Genomic DNA, 19964 nt, shown 5'->3' with positions numbered 1-19964 from the left:
CCCTCTTTAGCATTCATAATCAGTTCATAAACACCTACTATATTCTTTATTACCCACTGTAGTTTAATTATAAGTAGATTTAAGGCAAAACAGGTAAACGGAGCCTTCAATATGCCTTAAGGGTCAACTTTAACCTTTATTAGTATCAACATATATACACATTTTGCTGAAATATTCTCTGGTTTCTGTCTCTTGCATGTTGGTAACTTTATGACCAATCTAAATGAGATAATCTCTGAGTCATTAGGTGGATTTGGCTGAGATGGAGAGCACCAGTCCAGAAATTATTAATACACTATAAAATAGCTGTAATCATACTAACTCATATGTGATTACACAGATGAACAAATTCTGACAGTGTGTTATAAAAAGGTAAATAAAAAAGGTATAAAAAGGTGTGGAGCTTGAAGATGCATTCTTCATCAGAAGATATTGTTTGCCCAGTTGCCATTGAGAGTAAAGAAATATATTTATGAATACACAAGTACTTCATTATTAAATAATAAATATGATTATTATAAGGAATGAGTACTTTATACACATTTAAAATACAGAGAATACCTGTGATCAGAGGTTGTGAGTAGCCACTGTTTCACTATAAGTCCACAAGTCGATGCTTAAATTGTAGTGATAAAAAGCTGCTGTGCTATTAAAGTGCTGAGTGTAGCACAAGCTTAATGTTAAACACCACATTAGCTTTTGGAACCAAACATGTATAAAACAGAGGCATCACTATGCATGAGTCAACATTAAAGGCTCTGCTCTTTATCTCTAAGTATTTACTAAGTTCTGTTATTGATTGTGAGCAGAGTGCTATCTGCACAGACCTGTGCAGAGAGGTCAGAGCGGCTGCTTCAGACCTGGGAGGTCAGTGCTGACAAATTAGTGTGTTGATGGGTCAGTGAGAGGGGTCGTGAGCCCGCAGGAAGAGGCCAGGGGTCAAGTTTGTGCAAACATAAACTCCCCGTGTTGCAGCTACTGTCAGGAGCAGTGCAGGCTTCAGTAAGCAGCTTCATGTTTCTCTGGGCTTTAAAAGGGACAACAGAGCAGCTATAGCAACGTTTTTCAATGTTTGTTTGTTTTTAGCCATGCTAGCATCCATAACTTTGGTTTAAATACAAATGTACAGGAGGTTTTTTTTTCTGACTTAGATGTGTCTGTGAGGTTTAAGTTGTAATGGACAAAAAAGTGTCTTATTTTGTTGTTTAGAGCTTTTAAAGAACACACTTATTACCCCAAAAAACACTAAAATATTGCTTTACTTGACTTTTATTATCAAGATTAATGCTAACTTTTATAACTTATTTGGCTACGTGGACAAAACTAATGGTTATAATATCATTTTACAATTTACACATGAGAAAATGTGTATGCAATAGGTGAATTAACCCTCCTGTTATGTTGTGGGTCAAATTGACCCTTTTCAAAGTTTAAAAATCTAAAAAAATTGTTAAAAGTATTATTTCGGGATGAAACCTATTCTGCTTGTCCTAATAAGTGTAATTAACATATAAAATGAAAATGGTTCATTTCACATATTTGCATGTTTATATTCCATAGATACTGAGGTGACTCGTGTTAATTTATCAACATCACTCCATAAAAGAAAAATCTAAATTTAAAATGTAAAATAACATTTTCACAAACTCAATATATAAAACTATTGTATTTTAGATGTAGGTCTTTCCAATGTACATTTAAAAAAAGTTTTTAACATGCATTCATTATGAAAAACGAGTGAATTATCCCCATTGAACCATGATCTGTGAGAGGTAAAGAACATCATTGCACTAAATATTGATTGAGAAACGAACATAATAGGAGGGTTTAATAATATGGTGTGTACCATCAATCTAACATTTACTTTCATCCTCCTTCATTTGTGTCGTATATATATGCCATTACCTTGGCAAGTCATGTACCAAAAGGTTTTGCTGACTTTTGTTTCATGTTAATTTATCCAGTTGGGAACTCTTTTTTTCCAATTATTTCAACTTGAGCACATAACTAATATTATGATATTCTCGTCAGCCTTAGTACTTCCTGTTTCCTTGTAATTACAAAGTGTTAGCATGCCAATAGGCTAAACTAAGGTGGTGATCAACTTTATACATGCTTAAAAATGTTTTATATGGACTGCATTTATATAGTGTTTTTCTACCTTAACAGACAAAGGAATTTACAAATTAGCATGTTAACATCAGTAGGGCTGTAATTCCTGAAAACATTTACTCTCTACTTCACCTGCTAAAGAAAAAAAATCATCTTATCCGTATCTAATTGGTTTACCCTTCATCAGTGAACATCATCTCAACTCTATTCCTGAATAAAAAAGTGTTGTAAGTCTTTGCTTGTCTTATGTTGTGAGCTTGTAGTACCATGTGTAAATTGGCTTGTGCAAAAGAGAAAGCTGCTTAAATCTACCGTGCGGGCCGGCAGTGTGCTGATATTTTCTATCGCTCCATTACCTCCCTATTGATTGAAGGGCTGGATTTGATGTGTTAATCCGCTCTCCCCGGTGAAAGATTCCTGTCTATAGAGACACTAAACACACACACACACACATGCACACATTCCCTCTTGCGCTGACTGAAAAAAAAAGTAATCAAGTGAGAATTCTACAAGGCTCCTCATTCACCTCGCAGTCTTCTGAAAGCCTTTGATCAAGAAGTGCTTAGGTTTCACATAAACGGTTGGATACCTTTCAGAGACTATGCTAAGCACACAGCTACTTGGGGGATTTAGCCTACTTTAATGCCTGTTTTCAGAGCTTCTCTGTGGTATTTGAGCCAACACGTTAGCCGAGGTGCACGCCGAGTTATGAACTGCCACACAAGTAGATATCGCAGATGCATGATTGTCATGAAATACTGGCTAAAAAGCCAAAGGTTGTTGTTCGACGACAAAGCAGCGTGCCTCCAAGTGCCTTTTGTCAGCTCTTCTTAATGTTATGGCTCTTTAGATTAACTTGTGTGGAAAGGTGAGCTGTGGATCTAAATGTGTTGCAGCAAAGCATCACACATGAGGCCAGTATAAGCTGATATTAAGCAGCTTGCAGGTATCATGCATTTTAGTCAGTGATGCCGCATCCACATCCAAAAAAAGAGGAACAAATTAATAGGAAATTAAGAAAACCTCTACATCCTATTAAGCTCCAACACATGTGCCTTTATTTTATTGTGACGTTTACAGACTTGATAAATTAAATACAAACAAATCCTATGTCTTGTGACAAAAACACTTAATTTCCATGTCCCATTTATCTTTCTAACGGACGAGACAGCTTTGTTTGGAAACATTGTCCTACTCTTTCAAGTCCTCAGACGCTGCGAGTGAAATGAACCATTTTGAAATCTTATCAAAAAAACATGTTTGTGAGTTCATCTGCATGAACTGTACACTTGTGTGTCTCATAAATGTATGAGATCCCCTCTCCGCCGTCTGAAACTCTTTGTCTCCAAGCCAGTCAGACTTTTACTTGCAGGTTCATGAATATGTGTCTCTATAATGTGTTGACACTCGTAGTGAGCTGTGATTAAAACAATTTTCAGTGTACACATTGTTGAGCAAAGTTGCCCGTAGCGTTGATTAATTTATTCCTTCTGAGTGTCCTGTCTTCTTTGTTTAGTTAAACACTTCTTGTCCAAACCACAGTATGCCTTAGTGCAAACCTTGACATACAGCAGGCTTTTGTTTTTTCATTTACTTAACTTCCTGATTCATTGTTCCTCTTTTGCTCCTGGTAGAGGGAATCCCTGCACTTACAGACTGTCAGACTTACCTTTTTGCCAAAAAATACACCGCTTCCACATTTCCCAGTGGCCAGCACAGTGTTGACAAAAAAGCAACGCTCACATGAGAGCGCCGCCGCCCCCATGAATCAAAGCGCAGAGCAGCGAAAGGTTAAAAGCTCCTGGGGCCTGCAGACACATTTTTCAGGGGGCGGGTAATAGGATCAGGGCTTCCATAACTCCCCAGAACAGCCAATCCTCCCTCGTTTCTGCCTGTTTAGCCTTCAAAGAGAAAGTTTGTGTGTCTGTGACGGCTGGTCAGGGGGTTAAGAGGAAAGTGCATTTTTTCGGTCACAAACTCAATTTCCTTGGTGAGCTGAAGAGGCCATGCTTTAAAACCCAGAACATAAAGCCTGTTTAATTTGTCCCACATACAGCATCCTCCTGAACCTCTCCTCCTGAGTCCTCATTGCACGAGCTGAAGAATGGCAGCAAAATAATGTCTAACAAGCTATTTTTCTCCAAGTCTTGACCCGTTGTAACTACAATAATAACACACTCTGTATTCTTTCATGCTTTTATGTCATCTTGTCTCTATGTTGTTATCTTAATGTGGAAAATTTGTCAGGAAAGGAAATGAGGCCAAACAAATTAACCCCATTTCTCATTATTAGCAATTACAGTATGTTCTTTTTCATGGCAGCACTTAACAGTTCCCACACATGCTGTGTTTTATGGTAAATGCCCCAATCTGTAATGAAAGGTTAACGGAGAAGAGGGAACCAACAAAATAACTAAAACACACCCAAACTTATTTCCACCCAGCCAGTTTGATCCGTTCACTAAAAAGTTAGCATGGTCAAGACAGGTTGCTGTCTAAAGTTAAACTTTTATGGAAAAAAAAGTTACTACTTTACCTGCTAGTATTACACTATGCCTATACCTTCTAGTAGATCTAGTTGGTTGTTATCATCCTGTTCAATGGCTGGTCGATCTTTCGTTACATTTCACTTTTATTTTCATTGGGTTTAGGCACAGAAAAAGGCTGCAGTTTTGTTCGGTTTAGGCTACAAAACTACTTCTCTAAGGTTAGGGCAAAAAAGTTCCTGGTTTGGTGTCGGGATATATATCTATATGGATATTCAGCCTAAATATATCAGGATATGACTTGTGGTCCATATCGCCCAGCCCTAGCCTAATCTATAAATTAATCTGTCTTTAAACATAATGAATAGACATGAAATAAAGAAAAAGCTACAGCAGCATTTGAATGTCAGTGTATTGACTGAAGTATTCGGTGCTCGCCCAACACCGTCCAATGTCGCAGCTCCTCTAACGCTGACCAATTTCTTTGATATGTCGCTTTCTTTAACCTGTACAAGAACAGGAATGTAAAAACAACCAAACAGCACATTTGTTTACATTGGAGAGTTATTGCCTCAGGGTCTCTGCTCACATCTGAGGATGTATTTTATCTGCAGGTATGTTAAATATGCTCATGAGGCTTTGACACAGCGGTAATGTGGGCTAAAAGTAACACTACTCACCGCGGCCTTTGTATCACGTACACGTCTCTACAATGTGATCAATTATCACCGTGCCTCTGAGGCTACATGCCTGAGTGCCTGAACTGCTCGGCGAATACATTTTAGCCGTCATCACTTGAGCGAGGACACTGTCCCGGATAATTAAAAGAGCTCCATTGTCACGCCGCGGAGCCGCTGTTCCGATGCATGCGGAGCCGAGATCAGATGACGATGACAGGCCGAGGGTGGAGCGGAGCCCGGGAGGAGGTGACGAGGGGGCAGGGTCCCTGAGGGTGACCTCGGCCAGGCTTCGCTCACCAGCTGCTGCCTGAAACGGGACACCCGAGCCCCTCTGCTGCCATCCACCTGGATCGCTTACCTGACACACATGTAGACTACGCTGCATACACACACACAGATACAGATGCAAATGCCAACGGTGTCCCTTTGTTGCTCTCACTGTACGGTACAGTCATGCACATTGATCTCTTTTGGGAACATAAATTGTGGTGGAAACTTCCAATCTTGTGTTATGTTACGAGTTCTGGGCTTCAGCTGTTTTTATTTTAGTGTCTCACCTTCGTTGATTGTGATTTCTACCAATTCTCTACTGTTTGCCTGGGGACAGCAACATGTGCCATATGCAAATGTACAAAAGCATGCACACCCAGATGATAAATACCAGGTAGGTATGGGCGTTCATGCTACTCAGCTGCTGGCAAAGCTGGTGTTGTGTATTTGGAATGGGAAGTAGCTTCTCTTACCTCATCATGTAGCCAAATAGAGCAAAAAATAGAGAAAATAGAGAAATAGATGGCAATAAGACACGATAACTGTTAACTTATATTATAATTGTTTTTTATTGGCCTAAAATGGAAATTCAAACCCAAAGCCTTCATGATTGATCTGTTTCTTTTCTGCTGTTTAATAGGTGTAGGGTAATCATTACCCACTCAGCTGGCAGCACCAAATAGCTGTATTTACATTCGAAACACTTGAGGTGGTTGCAGTGGCAAATAAAGCAGCCAATCACGTGGCCCTCCTCTCAGCTGTGTCAGCTGTCATTTAATAATAATATAATAATAACTTTATTTATATAGGAACTTAAAAAACACAAAATCACAATAAAAGGCCAAACAGTGCAGTCGAACAGGAGCAAAACAAAATTGGGATATTAATTCAAGAAGACGTAAAGTCAAATAGCTTTGTATTTATCAGATTAAATCAGGATACACAAACACAAAAAAATATAGGTAGAAGCAATGTAGACAATAAAACAGTAAAAATATGACAACAAAAGGGGAGATCACATAAAAGCAAGTCTATTTTAGGCAAACAAATGCACAAATCTGAGATTTATTAATAGCTATGCTACCCACATTTTTTTTTTAAAAGGCCACCTGCAAAACTACACTATGCATATTGTGTTGTACATTTGTACGAAGTACAGATAGTCCTCTGTTTGGTGGCTGATGAAATGCTTCACAAGTGATATGTTGAAGATGATGTGACAGCAGTTGAGATCAGCTGAGACTCTTGCCTATACTGAGGAGGTACCATCTACAATGCAGAATAAAAAATAGAGAAAAGAACCTGGTACCAAAAGTGAGTTGGGTTGAGCCGAACCCTCCAAATGACATAAAATGGCCTAAAAGTGCTTTTACAGCATCAAAGCCCCCCATCATCAAATATAAGATGTGTGCTTGATATACATATTTTGTGTTGCTGTTTTTCAGTAACTCTGTGTTATTGTGCAGCCAGGATACACTTGAAAAAGCCATTTTAATCTCACAATAGGTTTTCTTTGTTGAATAAAAGGTTAAATACCGTGTACCAGCATGACCACAAAGCATGCTGAGAAAAGAGCCCCATGTTAAGAAATGTCCACAGAGTTTACGACTGTTTCTTAAAGGCCATTGTGTGCAGCCATACATCACGCTCAAACATACCTTACAGCAGTCAGCAGTGGTGTGGCGAAATACTTGACAGCACGTGTAAATGATCCTCCATGCAACCTCGCTGATTACCGTGGCATCCCCAGAAACGAATCCATCACCTGATTACACCCAAAACTCTACGGCAACACACAAAGTGCCATACCTGTCATATTTCAGAGTGCGAGGGCCTCAGTTTGTAGCAGCCAGGGCTCGTACATACTTCACACAATGACCCCCAAGGCACTCTCATTTGTCAGAGCAAAACAAACCTAAAGTGTGGGAGTGGAGGAACCCCCCCCCTAAAGTTGGGTGGAGTGACGCTAGACAAACACACAGTGTTATATGTAATAGGGTGGTTAATATTAACATTTAAGCTTTTAAAACAGGGTTAAAAGCAGCTAAATTCTGTTGACCAAGGGACGAATTCGCTGCAACATCTCAGATTCCTCATCGTCTTTATATCAGAGCGATGTGACCTGTTCCACCAAAACAGTCTGACAGCTAATACTGAATCCGTCTGTAACACCTCCATAAAGACTTTCCTTTAGGCGAGTTCATCACGTTGGCTCCCTCCAGTAACACTTTGCCTCCACAGCCTTGGGTGATAAATAATTACTTGTCGGAGCCTTGACTTTTTTCTTCTGTGGTGTTTGCATGCTGTCCCTTCGCTCAGCACCGTGGCACTCTGACAGCGTCAATTATTAACAAGCTGCTTTTTGCCTCGGTGTGTACTCGCGCTGTGTTTGGATTCTTGTGTTGTTTCTCTGCAAATAATACCACGGGGGAAAAAAACAGGTTGTATGCATGGATTTGGGTCGACAGATGATTATACTGGAACCACTTGCTGTTTGTTAATTGTTTGCCTTTATATCTTTGTGCAAAAGGGTTCAAAGTGCAAAGACATTGATGAGTTTTTCAGCACTGTGTGTTCGAGGACCTCTGAGCATGACGGACCAATGTCTGTAATGAGTGGGAGGTAAACAGGGGCGAGCTCTCATTTATTCATAAGGCAAACAGAGACTGTGCAGTGAATGGGAATAAGTGTGTGATGATTTATTTAAAGCTATTTGTTTCACCACACAGGCTAATTTCCCTCTAAAACAACTAGTACTCTTTATCCAACTCTGCTCCGACATGTCTCTGGTTGTACTCCTGCTTTCTACTATCTCAACATAACAAACAGAGCTGTTTGTAGCATCTCACCCTGGCTGCCATATTTTAATACTAATGTACACAGTACGGAGAAAAGCTTATTGAAAAAAAACTCAGGAAAGCAGTTAATGTGACAACAGTAAAACTAAAAGCAAGTGAAAAGGTACAGCCTTTCTCTAAGAGTGTGCATGTGTCCACCTCAAACATAAAGTTTCCAGTTCTTCAGTCACTTTAGCAGTTCAGGACCTACTTTCGTGTCTGGCTTTCTGGAAGCATTGCTGCATTTATCACTCTGCTTGATCTGACCTAATCCTATCACCAATAACTTATACTTTTACTCACATTACACACACTGGTTCAGAATGCAGCAGCTTGGCTTTTACAGGTTTTAACAGATGACATCACATCACCCCGATTTTAGCTTCTTTGTACTGGCTCCCTGTTCATTTTAGGATTGATTTTAAGATTTTACTGATCACTTTAAAGCTGTTTTAGGTCTGGCTCCTAGTTATTTTAAATAATTATTAGCTCCATACGAGTTTACGTGCGTCCTTAGATCTTCGTGTGGCACCCTTCTGACCGTTCCAAAGTCAAAACTGAAAACCTCCACCAGAGCGCCCGACTTCTTAAAACCCACTTTTATAGACTTGCTTTTATGTAATGCTGTCTATCTCACCACTCCTTTTTACTTCTTCACTTTTTACTTTTTTACTCCTTTCACCTTTTATTTTCTGTGTATCTAAGAGTGTCTTGTGATTATTCTTCCTCTGTCTCTTATTGTTTTTCTTTTAATGTAAGAATTGTTTTTAGCCTTATGGCATCATTCTCATTGTGATTAACTGCTCTCTGTCAAAGCACTTTGTAAACTGCTGTTTTTAAAAGGTGCTATATAAATAAAGTTATTATTATTTTTATTATAAAGTTTCTTGCTATTACTTTTCAAGCTGCTCAAATGCTTCTATACTGAGTTTCCACTGGTTGCCCGGCAGACTCAACAAGCCAACAAGACTGCATCTGGCTATTGTTTGCTCAGAAATAGTTACAGCACACAACTCTCCATGAAACCACAAACATTTGCTTCTACATTTCTTTTTATGTGCAGATTAACTAAACTAACAAGATGCATCATGTTTAGCAGTATGTTTTATGACTGCTGGTAGGAGTTTTTAATAAGAAATTCAACTTTGTACATATATAGGCTAGCTGTTTACCTCTATTTCAGCCATGGAAATACACTGGTGGCAGCAGGAAAGGAAGGACTCAATTGCAAGTTATATATATAGTTAAAAATTGTGTTTCCAATCAATGAAAACAGGCAGAAGTATCCAAAACCACATGGCAAAATCCAAGTGCAAACATACAGAAGAATAGTTGAATATACACAAGTAAAACACGACGGATACACATGAAGCTAAGGGCTGAAATGCTTGCAAAGACTTTAAAGATGAACTGCCAACACATGAGGAAAGACAGAGATTACACAATGGAAGCAAGGTGATTAGACACAGATGAAAGAAATCAAGGCCGGGCAGACAGTCACACTAGTGTAATGCAGACATGTTTAAAATGTTCCTTACTTTTATAATGAAAATACTTAAGTGTTGCAAGTGTGCAAAATGCTACCTCAGTCCCCAGCAGGAGGATTTTGTTTTTGACCTCTGCCCAGCTATCTGTTCAAATGAAAGAAATGTATCCTCATTCATTTGTTTTTTCCCCGCTGCACCGCACCGTGACTTCTAAAACCAAAGTATAATCCAAATTGTGACTTCTGTGTTCTGCTCCAGCCTGTGCATCTATTCATGATTGTGTGACTAAAAGGTTCCAGTCCTGAGTGGCGAGGCTGACGGAGCCTTCCACTAACAGGGCAAACTTCTCCTCCCTTGAGGACGTTCGGGCTCTCCCCCTCAGACGATCTTGTTTAGAGTTCTGTCACCCTGCTTTTCATCCAGGAGAAGGAAAATTTGAGCTTAACATGAACACATCTTTAATCATGTGTCACGATCAATTATCACCCTTTTGAAAAGCTTTCTCTTGACTTGCTCTTGAGGAGAGATGCGTGAAAACTCAGAAGTCAAAACACACATGTCTGGAAAGAGTCCTGCTCCCAGACAATCTTAATTGCTAATTTTGTGAGTTGTCTGCTGTACTCTGGGCACAGAAGTGACAGTTCAAAGAGTGGTCCCTTGCTTTATTACTAGCATGCAAAACCATTGGTAAAATGCCTTTTCATCACGAACAAACAATTGGTCATTTTCATGAGAACTTAAAACCAACAATTTTGCTGCAGCATAGCTAAACATTTCTTTCTGTATGTACAATTTTTTGCACGCCACAATCTGTCTGTTCTGTCACAACGAGGGAAATCAACAGCGTGCTTCCAAAATAAAATCTAAAAACTCTGCTGCAGAAAATAAGTCTTTCTTTCCCCATTTGAATCCGTATAACCAATCAAAGTGTTTTGCTGTAGTTTTAATGTAAACGCATATGTTTACTGACCTGGAGCATTAAACACAGGTTTCTTGGTTACATCTGGCCACAGTGCACCAGATAACACTCAAATTTCTGCTTTGAAGTTTCAAGATCTTTGAGATACAGAGTCCTTAATAGATAAAGCAAACTTGAAATTGAAAGTGCGACTCGGTCACCCCCTTGGCTGTTTTGATTAAGGCTGTGTGTGGAGCGTGCCTGCTGGAGATATTTGCTCAGACTTGGCCAGGGATTAAGGGCTTCTCTTCTGGGATCCAGAGAAAACAGAGGTCTGATCCCCTCCATGTCCCTCCGCGGGGCACAAGTGGGTGGCAACTGAGTTCGTGTGTGCGAGCGCTTTCATATATGTATACGACACAGTGTGAAGCCATGTATGTATATGAATGTGCCCACTGAAGGAAAGATGCACAAATGAGTCTGAGTGTGCACAAACACTCTCACTGCTTTCTTCTTCGTCTTCTTCTTCAAAGCAGCCTCTCTGATCCCCTCACTTCATCATTTTACATGGCCCCTATGATGCTCATGGCACTTCACGTGCAAGCACACACACACATACTGTGTTTTTACAAAGTGCTGGCGGTTGTTATTGTACAGCCCACCCATCTTTTGCCACGCTCCCGTAATGTCTGCGTGTGCAAAAACAGGCTCAGAGTTGCGTGTATGGAGAAGGGGGTCTGGATGACTGCTGGTTTTGGTAGCTTAGTTAGAGTGAAAGGGGGGGTACGAGCTAATTGTGCACAGGTGACTTCACACAGGTGCTCCTGCGTTGATACATGTGTGTTTGTGAGGCAGAGGGATGCCTTATTGCTGGGGTAAAATAAGCTTAAAAGGGGGAAATATAAGAAGAAAGAAACAGCGGATCAAAGAGATTTTCGAGGCTACCAGAAATGCCTGTCTTTCTGCAGCAGCTCGCCCCACCCTCAAAAAAACCCACCACATGCGGTCAGCTGGTTTCCAATAGACAGACTTCAAGTTCTCTCCAGGTCCGTGCCATTGATATTGAGCTGAATGCTCTCTGACAGTGGTGGTCTGTGCGCCGTCCCGCAGCAGATGTTGCCGTTCCATTTTCTCTTTCATACTTAGCTGCCCTTCAGAGGATTGAGCGGGAGGATGAAAACTGTCTCTGTTTATTACTGTGAGGAACCGTCGCTGAAGAGGCCCCACTGACCCACTCAGGAAGGAATAACAAGCAAATTGAACAAGTCAACAAATGGACATCAGCCTCCCCCTCTGCCTCCGCTCCCACGACTCTGTTAAAGTCACAACATCATCTCGACGCGCCGACGATCAACGTGAATAAGCCTCAGAAATGTGTCGACTTTCAACAGGTTTCCCTCCTCTCAGCACGGTTCATCTACTAAGTGCCTGTCAGAGTAATTTCTCAAATCAGTCAGCAGGCTGCGGGAGGGAGAGGGCTGAGAGATTCTGTTAGGAAAGAAAAACATACAGGTGCATTGGAGGAGGATAGGAAAGATGGAGATGGAGGAGAAAAGGTGTTTTGAGAGTGGAGATGTCTTTCATAGAGAAAGACATAAAGAGAGCTTGTCCCTTCGGAAATAAGCTGTGATTGACATAATGTATAGACACCATTAAGTTAAGACTACAGTTTCAGGCTGTGAGTTTTACGATAAAACCATCAGCAGGAGGAGATCGAGGTACAAAAGTGTCTGTCAATTAGCAGCAGTGCTCAAATGTCAGATTAATCATCAACAAAGAGAGTATCAACACTTCAACCACTTCAGTTCTATATACTATAGAAAAAGGTTTTTTTTTTATCTATAGAGCTCTATGTAGCGTCTGCTCTGTGTTTTTGACAGAGTGACCTGCATCATTACTGTCTGAATGAATTTCAAAAGGCACCACCTCATACATAAAATTTTACCTTTGTGATAAAAATCTTATAGATTCATGCAGCCATTAGTGGTGGACAGGAAAGATCAAGTTGTATTCTGTACCTGATATGAAGTGGTAAGTACACAAATGCAATATTTTGCTTGTGTGGTTCCATCGCAGTATTTTCTGTTCTGTTCTGTATTTTCTGTTCTGTTCTTCTCATTTTACTTCTTTTAACGTCTTTCATGATCTTTTCGGAAATCAATAAAAGTATCTGCCTTTCACTTGTCCCCACTATCCACCATGCCCATCTTTAATGGGTGAATACAGCAAGAGAAGATTACATTGCAAGCGATTTCCTGCTGATATGACTATGATTGTTTGGATTTCAAGTGATTGCATGGCACTCCAATAATCCAAAATCGTCCTTAAAATAAGGCAGGTTAAGCATGATTTTTACCCCAAACGCACCCCTGACTAATTAAAGATTTGGGATAGATTTTTCCAAATTGGTTGCCATATGACATTCATTTAGAAGCAGGTACCAATGCCTGAATTGCTGTTGGACGATTGGATGAATCTCTTGCACATCAGAAGGTTCTGTTGACTGATTTCCTGATTTGTGTCCATAAGATGCATTATAAACTGTTGTCAGCTTTTTTTATGTTACTGAAGCAGTATTTTACATATTGTGGCTAAGTTTACGACACAGCTGTAAAAGTAGAATCAAACTTCATTTGTGCTTGTCAGCTGCTGTATAAAATACTTTCGCTGTTATTGTGTTTGTTTTAGGTTTCTGCAGCTTGTTTATTTTTTATTTGCAACACATTTCTGTTGTTGTATTTCCATGTGTGGTTCTGCATTGGCATCTTTTCTGAAGCTGCGGCACTATTTCTCCCGATAGAAATGTGTTTGGCTGTTTGACCTTGTCAGCCGCTGTAGAGTGCCACTCAAACTTTTCCCCCCCAAATATCTTTGAGTCTTTGAGCTGCCAGAAGACCTGAAATAAGACTCCAGATTGCAAGCACCTTTTAAAAAAAATCCTCAATGCCTTTTTTGACTCTGTGCCCTGGAGGCTGGACAGAGATAAGCAGAGACAATATGTGAAGGTGTAACAGTGGAGATAGAGAAGGAGCGAGGGGAGTTCTCTCATGATTCTGCAGGAAGCTGAGCTTGTTAGATGCGTGAGCAGCACTATAATGAATTTAATGTTCCTTTCTTAATATAATGGATATGGGATCATTTTGCGTGCATGCATTTTTGAGGTGCCAAGAAAAACGTAAAAAAAATATATATATATAGAAAGGCCAGTGTGAATAACATATTTACATATAACATCTTTTATTCAAGGTGTGCCTTAAAAATCCCAACACCTTTAAGAAAACAACAGTCAGAACAGCACAATTAGATTATAATCCCTCCAGAAAACCTATATTAGGTTCTTTTCTGATGCTCACACCAAAGAAACCAAGAGTTTGTGTCTTTTGAGGCACATCTGCTTTCAGAAAGTGGCTCACAATACAAGTAGACAGAAATTAGGAACACAACTCAGCCATTGTTCTCATGCTCCCTGGGTTTAAAAAGACTTCCACACACACACCGCCTCGAGGCAAGGAAGGCCAGTGACATCAAGTGTATTCAATTCACAAGGAGGCATGTTGAGGAAATTTGAGTCACAGTTTGGGAAGGAGGTCTGTTCCTCCACCAGAGTCGCTGTTGCTTTAATAACAGTGAGTGCTATCTTTGCCTGTAACTTCATTAACTGAAGGTGGAGAAATAACAAACTCTCAGCTCTGGCTCTGAACGCTACGTGGACACCAGCGTTCCCACACTTTTATATAAATTAGAACATATGACCTGAAATTAAAATGAGCATAAGATGTTTTTAGTATAAAACAAAGTAACGGCATGGGGAGCATAATAATAACTGAGGAGTTATTCAAAATACATACATACTGCTTGTGTACTTCTTGAATAAATACATTTCAAAAATACATATATTTTTATCTTTTCATATTCCTTTTTGCTAGAAAAATTGTTAAAATTTGAAAGCAGCTATGTATGTTTAAAATATGGCATTAAATCACTCCGCTTTTTCTTTTTTTTTTCTTTTTTTATCAAAAGCCCCTGGACACAATGTGATTTCACACATCTTCTTAAAGAAGCACTGCATACAATATTCCTGTGTCACAGCCAAGGACTCGAAACTGAAAAAAAAACAACCTTCAGATAGTGCAGCGAGATATGACGAAAATCCTTGAACATGTTTTTAGGAAGAAAATATCTCCATGATTGTGGATTAGAGGCAGCGCTGATGATGAAAAATGTAACAGTGAAATATTGCATATCTGGGCTGCCACTGAGGAGACTGGGCCTCTTTCTCTCCTGGAACAGCCACATATTGCTTAAGGTTAGTGCTGAGGGCGGAGCACCAGGAACACGGTTTGGGAAAAAATACAAGAGAATAAAATCATAATATTTTGAGAAAATACACGTCATATTTTAAGGAATAAAATCACAATATTATGAGTATAGTAAGTTGAGAATAACCCAAGACTTGTTCAGAACATATATATATATTTTTTTCTTATTCTTAATTTAAATGGTCTGCAATTGACTAAAACTATTTTTTTTTATCTTTAGTTAGATATTTCTAGAATTAGCTGACAAAGTAATACATTGATATAATTTATAATAATATATAATAATGTTAGATATTCTTTAATAAAGTTATTTCTTTAAGAAGCAGTCTTTTGAGTATGTTATTGGTCCAAAACTGGTGCATAGAAAAAGGTTTATTTTCATTCCAGCTCAAAAAGTAACAGCCCCATATCATCAATCTGAGAATTCTTTCCCCTTTAAAATCATTATAGGTGGCAAAATTCCAATATCAGTGAAGCTCTACTCTGAGTACCCAGATGGTGTAATGATAAGGGACAAAAAAGTGAGTAAAACGTTGGACCTCAATGGTCGCCATCTTGGCAACATAGTGGAAGAAAAAGGACCACCGAAGCTGTTATGGCAATTAAAATTAAAATCACATTAATTTTCTGTTCAGTTTTATTAAAATTGTGAAGTTCCAAAACAAGCAGGCAGAAAATTTGGTTCATGACAGTTGGGGTCAAATGTTGGCGGGAACGCTTCAACTGGTTGCAGTTTGCCAATAATATATTTATGTACATATACAATATTTATAATTATGATAATTATGTTGTTAAATTTTATACAAACAAGTTCAATAATATAAATATTTTACCAGATTTTACCAGAATAAATTCTCAATGTTATAAAAAATGTAATTACAAGTATGAAGTTTAAACTTTATGAGAAAACATCATAATATTATGATAATAAAGTTAGATTTTTTTGAAACTATAACAACCAAAATGTAATAAATAGATTAGATGTACATGTTCTGCCTGGATCTCCATAAATACTATAAATAATTTTGCTTCCAAAACGTGATTTGTACGACAAGGTTTTGGGTTATTCACAAAATATTCTTAATTATTTTAGAATAATAACTTCTTGTAATGTTAGACTTGTTTCTTGTTGGATTATGACTGTTCTTCTTAATATTACGACTGTATTCTTAACTTTTCCCTCCCCGGATTGCTCCTAATACTCCGTTTCTGACAGTCCTCAGGGAAAAACACATTCAGTCATCCCAGCCAAAGAAGCGCCCTGTCATCTGGTAGAACTTCATGTTGAAGGGCCGGTAGAAGTCCCGTAGCCTCTGCACCACCTCGGGGTCAATGTTCGGATGGGTCCGCCCTTTGGTTTTGCCCAGGCAGTGGGGCTTGCTGCTGCCCTCGGCCTTCTTGAGGCACGGGAAACCCTTGGTCTGGTTGAAGTAAAAGTGTTTGTCTGTGATGATCCTCTTGAGCCCAAGAAAGTCCTGCACGCGGCCCAGCTCTCCGGCCGGGTCGCTGATCAGCCGCTCGCCGCTCACGAACAGGATCTGCTCCATGGGGAAGTACTGCAGCCAGTTGTCCAGGTGCTTGGCGTAGATGCCGATCTGGATGGCGCTCCACGAGGTGTCGATGAGCCCTGTAGTTCTGTTTTTGAAGGTGAGGCTCTCGAAAGAGGGAATGTCGGGCTTCTTGGACAGAGTCTGTGTGTAGTCCGAGATGGCCCTGGTGACGGGGTCCCTCACCACCACGATCAGCTTGGTGCTCCGGGACATGGCGGATATCCTGGCTGGAGCCTCTCTGGTCACAAAGTAGCTGGGGGTTTTCTCCATGGTGATCTGGCCCTCCAGAGTCTTGGGCATCAGCTCCCTGGGAAGAGAAAAACAGAAAGAAGGAAGTGAGATATTTGTTTGACCTGCTCTCCCGACTGAACCGCACGCAGCAACTGTCACAGTTGTACAGCCGCTCTTATTATAATAAACACTACAACTGGACAAAGTCGGGCTATGTCATCAAAAACTTTGAATCCAATCAATCAAGAATAACACTGGAAACAGTTTGTTTGCAGCAGTTTATTTATTTGATCTCTATCAGGTGTCTTTTTTTCCTCCGAGCTCAATTAGCTGCCAAGAGGCGTGACCAAATGTTGATTTGCAGTTTTGGCGCCGTGCTCTCGATGTTAAAGACATCTTGTGGTGATAGTATGCAGATGCTGCATCAAGTGTTCCTTAATGCAGCCTGAGGGCTTATGAAATCAAGAAGGGGTCTCCCCTGGGCCCATTTGAGAGCCAGTATTCTTCCTCCTCATATGGCATGAAAAGAAGAATGTCAATCTGTATACCCGACCATGGAAGAGCTGCTTATAAAATATTGATATTTGAGCCAAAAGGCCCTGCCAGCATAATTGATACCCTCCCTGTCTTTTTTTTTTTTTTTTTTGAGCCAAATGGTGAGAGAACATAAAGTATTTCAACATTGCAATTTCTTCTCTGCTGGACAGTGAGACGTGTTTATTTGAAACATAATTTCTGTTTGTAGTTGATATAAACTGTTTCATACACACAGTAACTATGGGAACACTTTCTATAAAGCCCATGTATTTAATTCATTATGAACATACTTATAATGCCCTATAAGCACTGTTTAATATTATATTTTGCAATGATCATAATATATTAGAATTCTCTCAAATACATTATAATGATTTGTAAGGCATTATCAATTATAATGTATTATAATCAGTTATAATGTGATAATAGATTTAGTGGTAAGGCCAATCCTAACCCTATAATCACAATATAATGCATCATAAGTGATTATAACGCATAATAAGTATGCTTATAATGCATTATAGACATGTTCTTGCAAAAACAATGTCAAGTGACTGAGCAGGAATTATAAGCTAACTACTTGATTACTTAACTTTTTGAGTCATTATAAAGTCATTTTATAATAATAACAATTGTGAAAACAATCTCAATTGAGTAAGCAAGAATTAAGAAGTGAAGTGATACTTTGTATTGTCCTATGGTTATTGTTAAAAGGTATTATGCATATGTATGGGTCATTATAACTACAATCATACAGTGCAATAAGTAAATATGTTTATAATGCATTATAGACATTGGCTTCATAGAAAGGTTTTACACTATAGTAATAGATTGTTGCACTAAATCTTCTCCTGAAATATTTCACCAACAAAGTTTAACTAGACATAACCTGAGGTTCTGACATTTATTTTGGTAAATTTTACTTGTGCTCGAGGCCTTTTCCGCCACAAACTCACAAAAGGGATGGGAAACCAGCTAATCCATTTGGCCACGCCATCCCTCTTCTCCCACTCCTCTTTCTCTGCTTTCCTTCTGCCCAGCTGCCTTCAGGACAGTGACCTTAAGCAAAGCGGGTAAAAGCAGCCCATGAATGATTAACGCGCCCTCCCTCTGCCATTTAGAGCCTCTGCAGAATACAGCTTTAAAATTCACCAAAGTACAGAATGCAGGCGTTAATTATTCATCTGCTTTGGCTGCTGCTGCTTAAAGCGAGGACTGGCGCTGACAAAGTGGCCCAGGCTGCTCCCAGGGTAGGCGCAGTTTGCCACCCGTGACAGAACTACTGAGACCCTAAAGGAGGGAGGTCCTCTGAAATGTCTGAAGACTGAGAAGTTGTTTACAGGACCAGACGGTGGCGAGCACGGGGATGTGTGATCAAAGTGCAGCTTCTTCCTACCGCAGAGTGTCTTTTTCTGATGTGATGGGCAGCGTATTTGTGTTTTTTTCTGCCTTGCAGAAAGAGGCTGGTAAACAATCATGCTCCGTTTAACATACACAGAATGAAATGAGACAGAGGGCACTGAGATCTTTGCTTTACACAAACAGAGCGCGTTTCTAAAAGACACCAGCTGTCATGAGGAGTGTGACGGCTGCTTTCACTAGTCCTCCAAAGTAAACAACAAAACACATTTTAATTGCCCTCCAGAATGACACATAAGCATTTTCTGACATCTGTCATTGTTTACATTCACCCTTTCTTATGCCCTCTTTGAAGTATTGCAAAGCTGAATATGAATGTCAGAATTTAATAAAACTATCCAACTTGCATAACAAAGTTCACGCTCCCATGACCAATCATATGATTCCACAGTCGTTGACTTCCCAGATAGCATTATAACGTGTTTTCATTTCATGACGGCATGAAGCATAACCAATACTTCAGAAATGAAAGAACAATTAAAATCTGACCAATTTAACTAAATTCTTGAGGACTTCTTTCCATTTTTTGGTGATAGAATCTTGTAGATTAGTTAGATGGCCATGGTGGTTTCCGGTTTGCAACCTCTACTTTTTCTTCGTTTATGGCAGATTGCAGCCATGCTGAGCCCCAACTTCTGCCAAAACTATATTATAGCCTCATATATTTGTTCCAAACCAGTTGATGGAAACAGCCCTTAAATCAACTGTCTTATCTGCAACATTTCAAAAGTTTGCTTAAAATTTGCTTCACAATCACATGGAAGAATGGCTACTGTTAAAAGAAATCAACGTGGACTGATTTTACCAAAAAAAAGAAAGCTGTCAGCTTTTAAATGTCAAAATCCAGCATTTTGTTGACCTGGACCACCGCCTTGTACTTCCTCACACTTCTTTCCTCCAATCTATTTCCTATGGCTGCTAAAGGTATTTGTCATTTGACCGTAAATGTGTTATTTTTCTCATTTGCTGAAACAAGTAATGCTGTCGAGGACAAATACAAGACAATGAATTTAACACTCAACAAAATTTGTTTTTATTGCTCCTCCAACACAAAGATGCATGATGCAAGGCAAAACATTTGAACTATTTTTTTGGAGAAATAGAGGAACTGAATCATGATCACTACAAAATCTATAAG

General features: G+C 39.4%; 1 protein-coding gene and 1 long non-coding RNA gene across 2 annotated transcripts in view; one reads left to right on the top strand and one right to left on the bottom strand.

Moving 5' to 3' along the window:
* Positions 1 to 19964, top strand: part of LOC131959387 (uncharacterized) — a 68774-nt gene that overhangs the window by 5231 nt on the left and 43579 nt on the right. The gene's annotated exons all lie outside the window — the stretch shown is intronic.
* The window catches only part of LOC131959385 (heparan sulfate glucosamine 3-O-sulfotransferase 3A1-like), a 39167-nt gene continuing 33185 nt past the window's right edge, over positions 13983 to 19964 (bottom strand). The window contains exon 2 of the mRNA XM_059324577.1: positions 13983 to 16946. Coding sequence (XP_059180560.1) covers positions 16325 to 16946 — 622 coding nt within the window. The 3' untranslated portion in view covers positions 13983 to 16324. The remainder of the gene's footprint in view (positions 16947 to 19964) is intronic.

The sequence above is a fragment of the Centropristis striata genome, chromosome 21 (genome assembly GCF_030273125.1).
Source record: "Centropristis striata isolate RG_2023a ecotype Rhode Island chromosome 21, C.striata_1.0, whole genome shotgun sequence".
In the NCBI taxonomy this organism is placed as follows: domain Eukaryota; kingdom Metazoa; phylum Chordata; class Actinopteri; order Perciformes; family Serranidae; genus Centropristis; species Centropristis striata.
The sequence above is the reverse complement of the archived record's forward strand: the minus strand, read 5'-3'. Positions and strand labels throughout refer to the sequence as shown.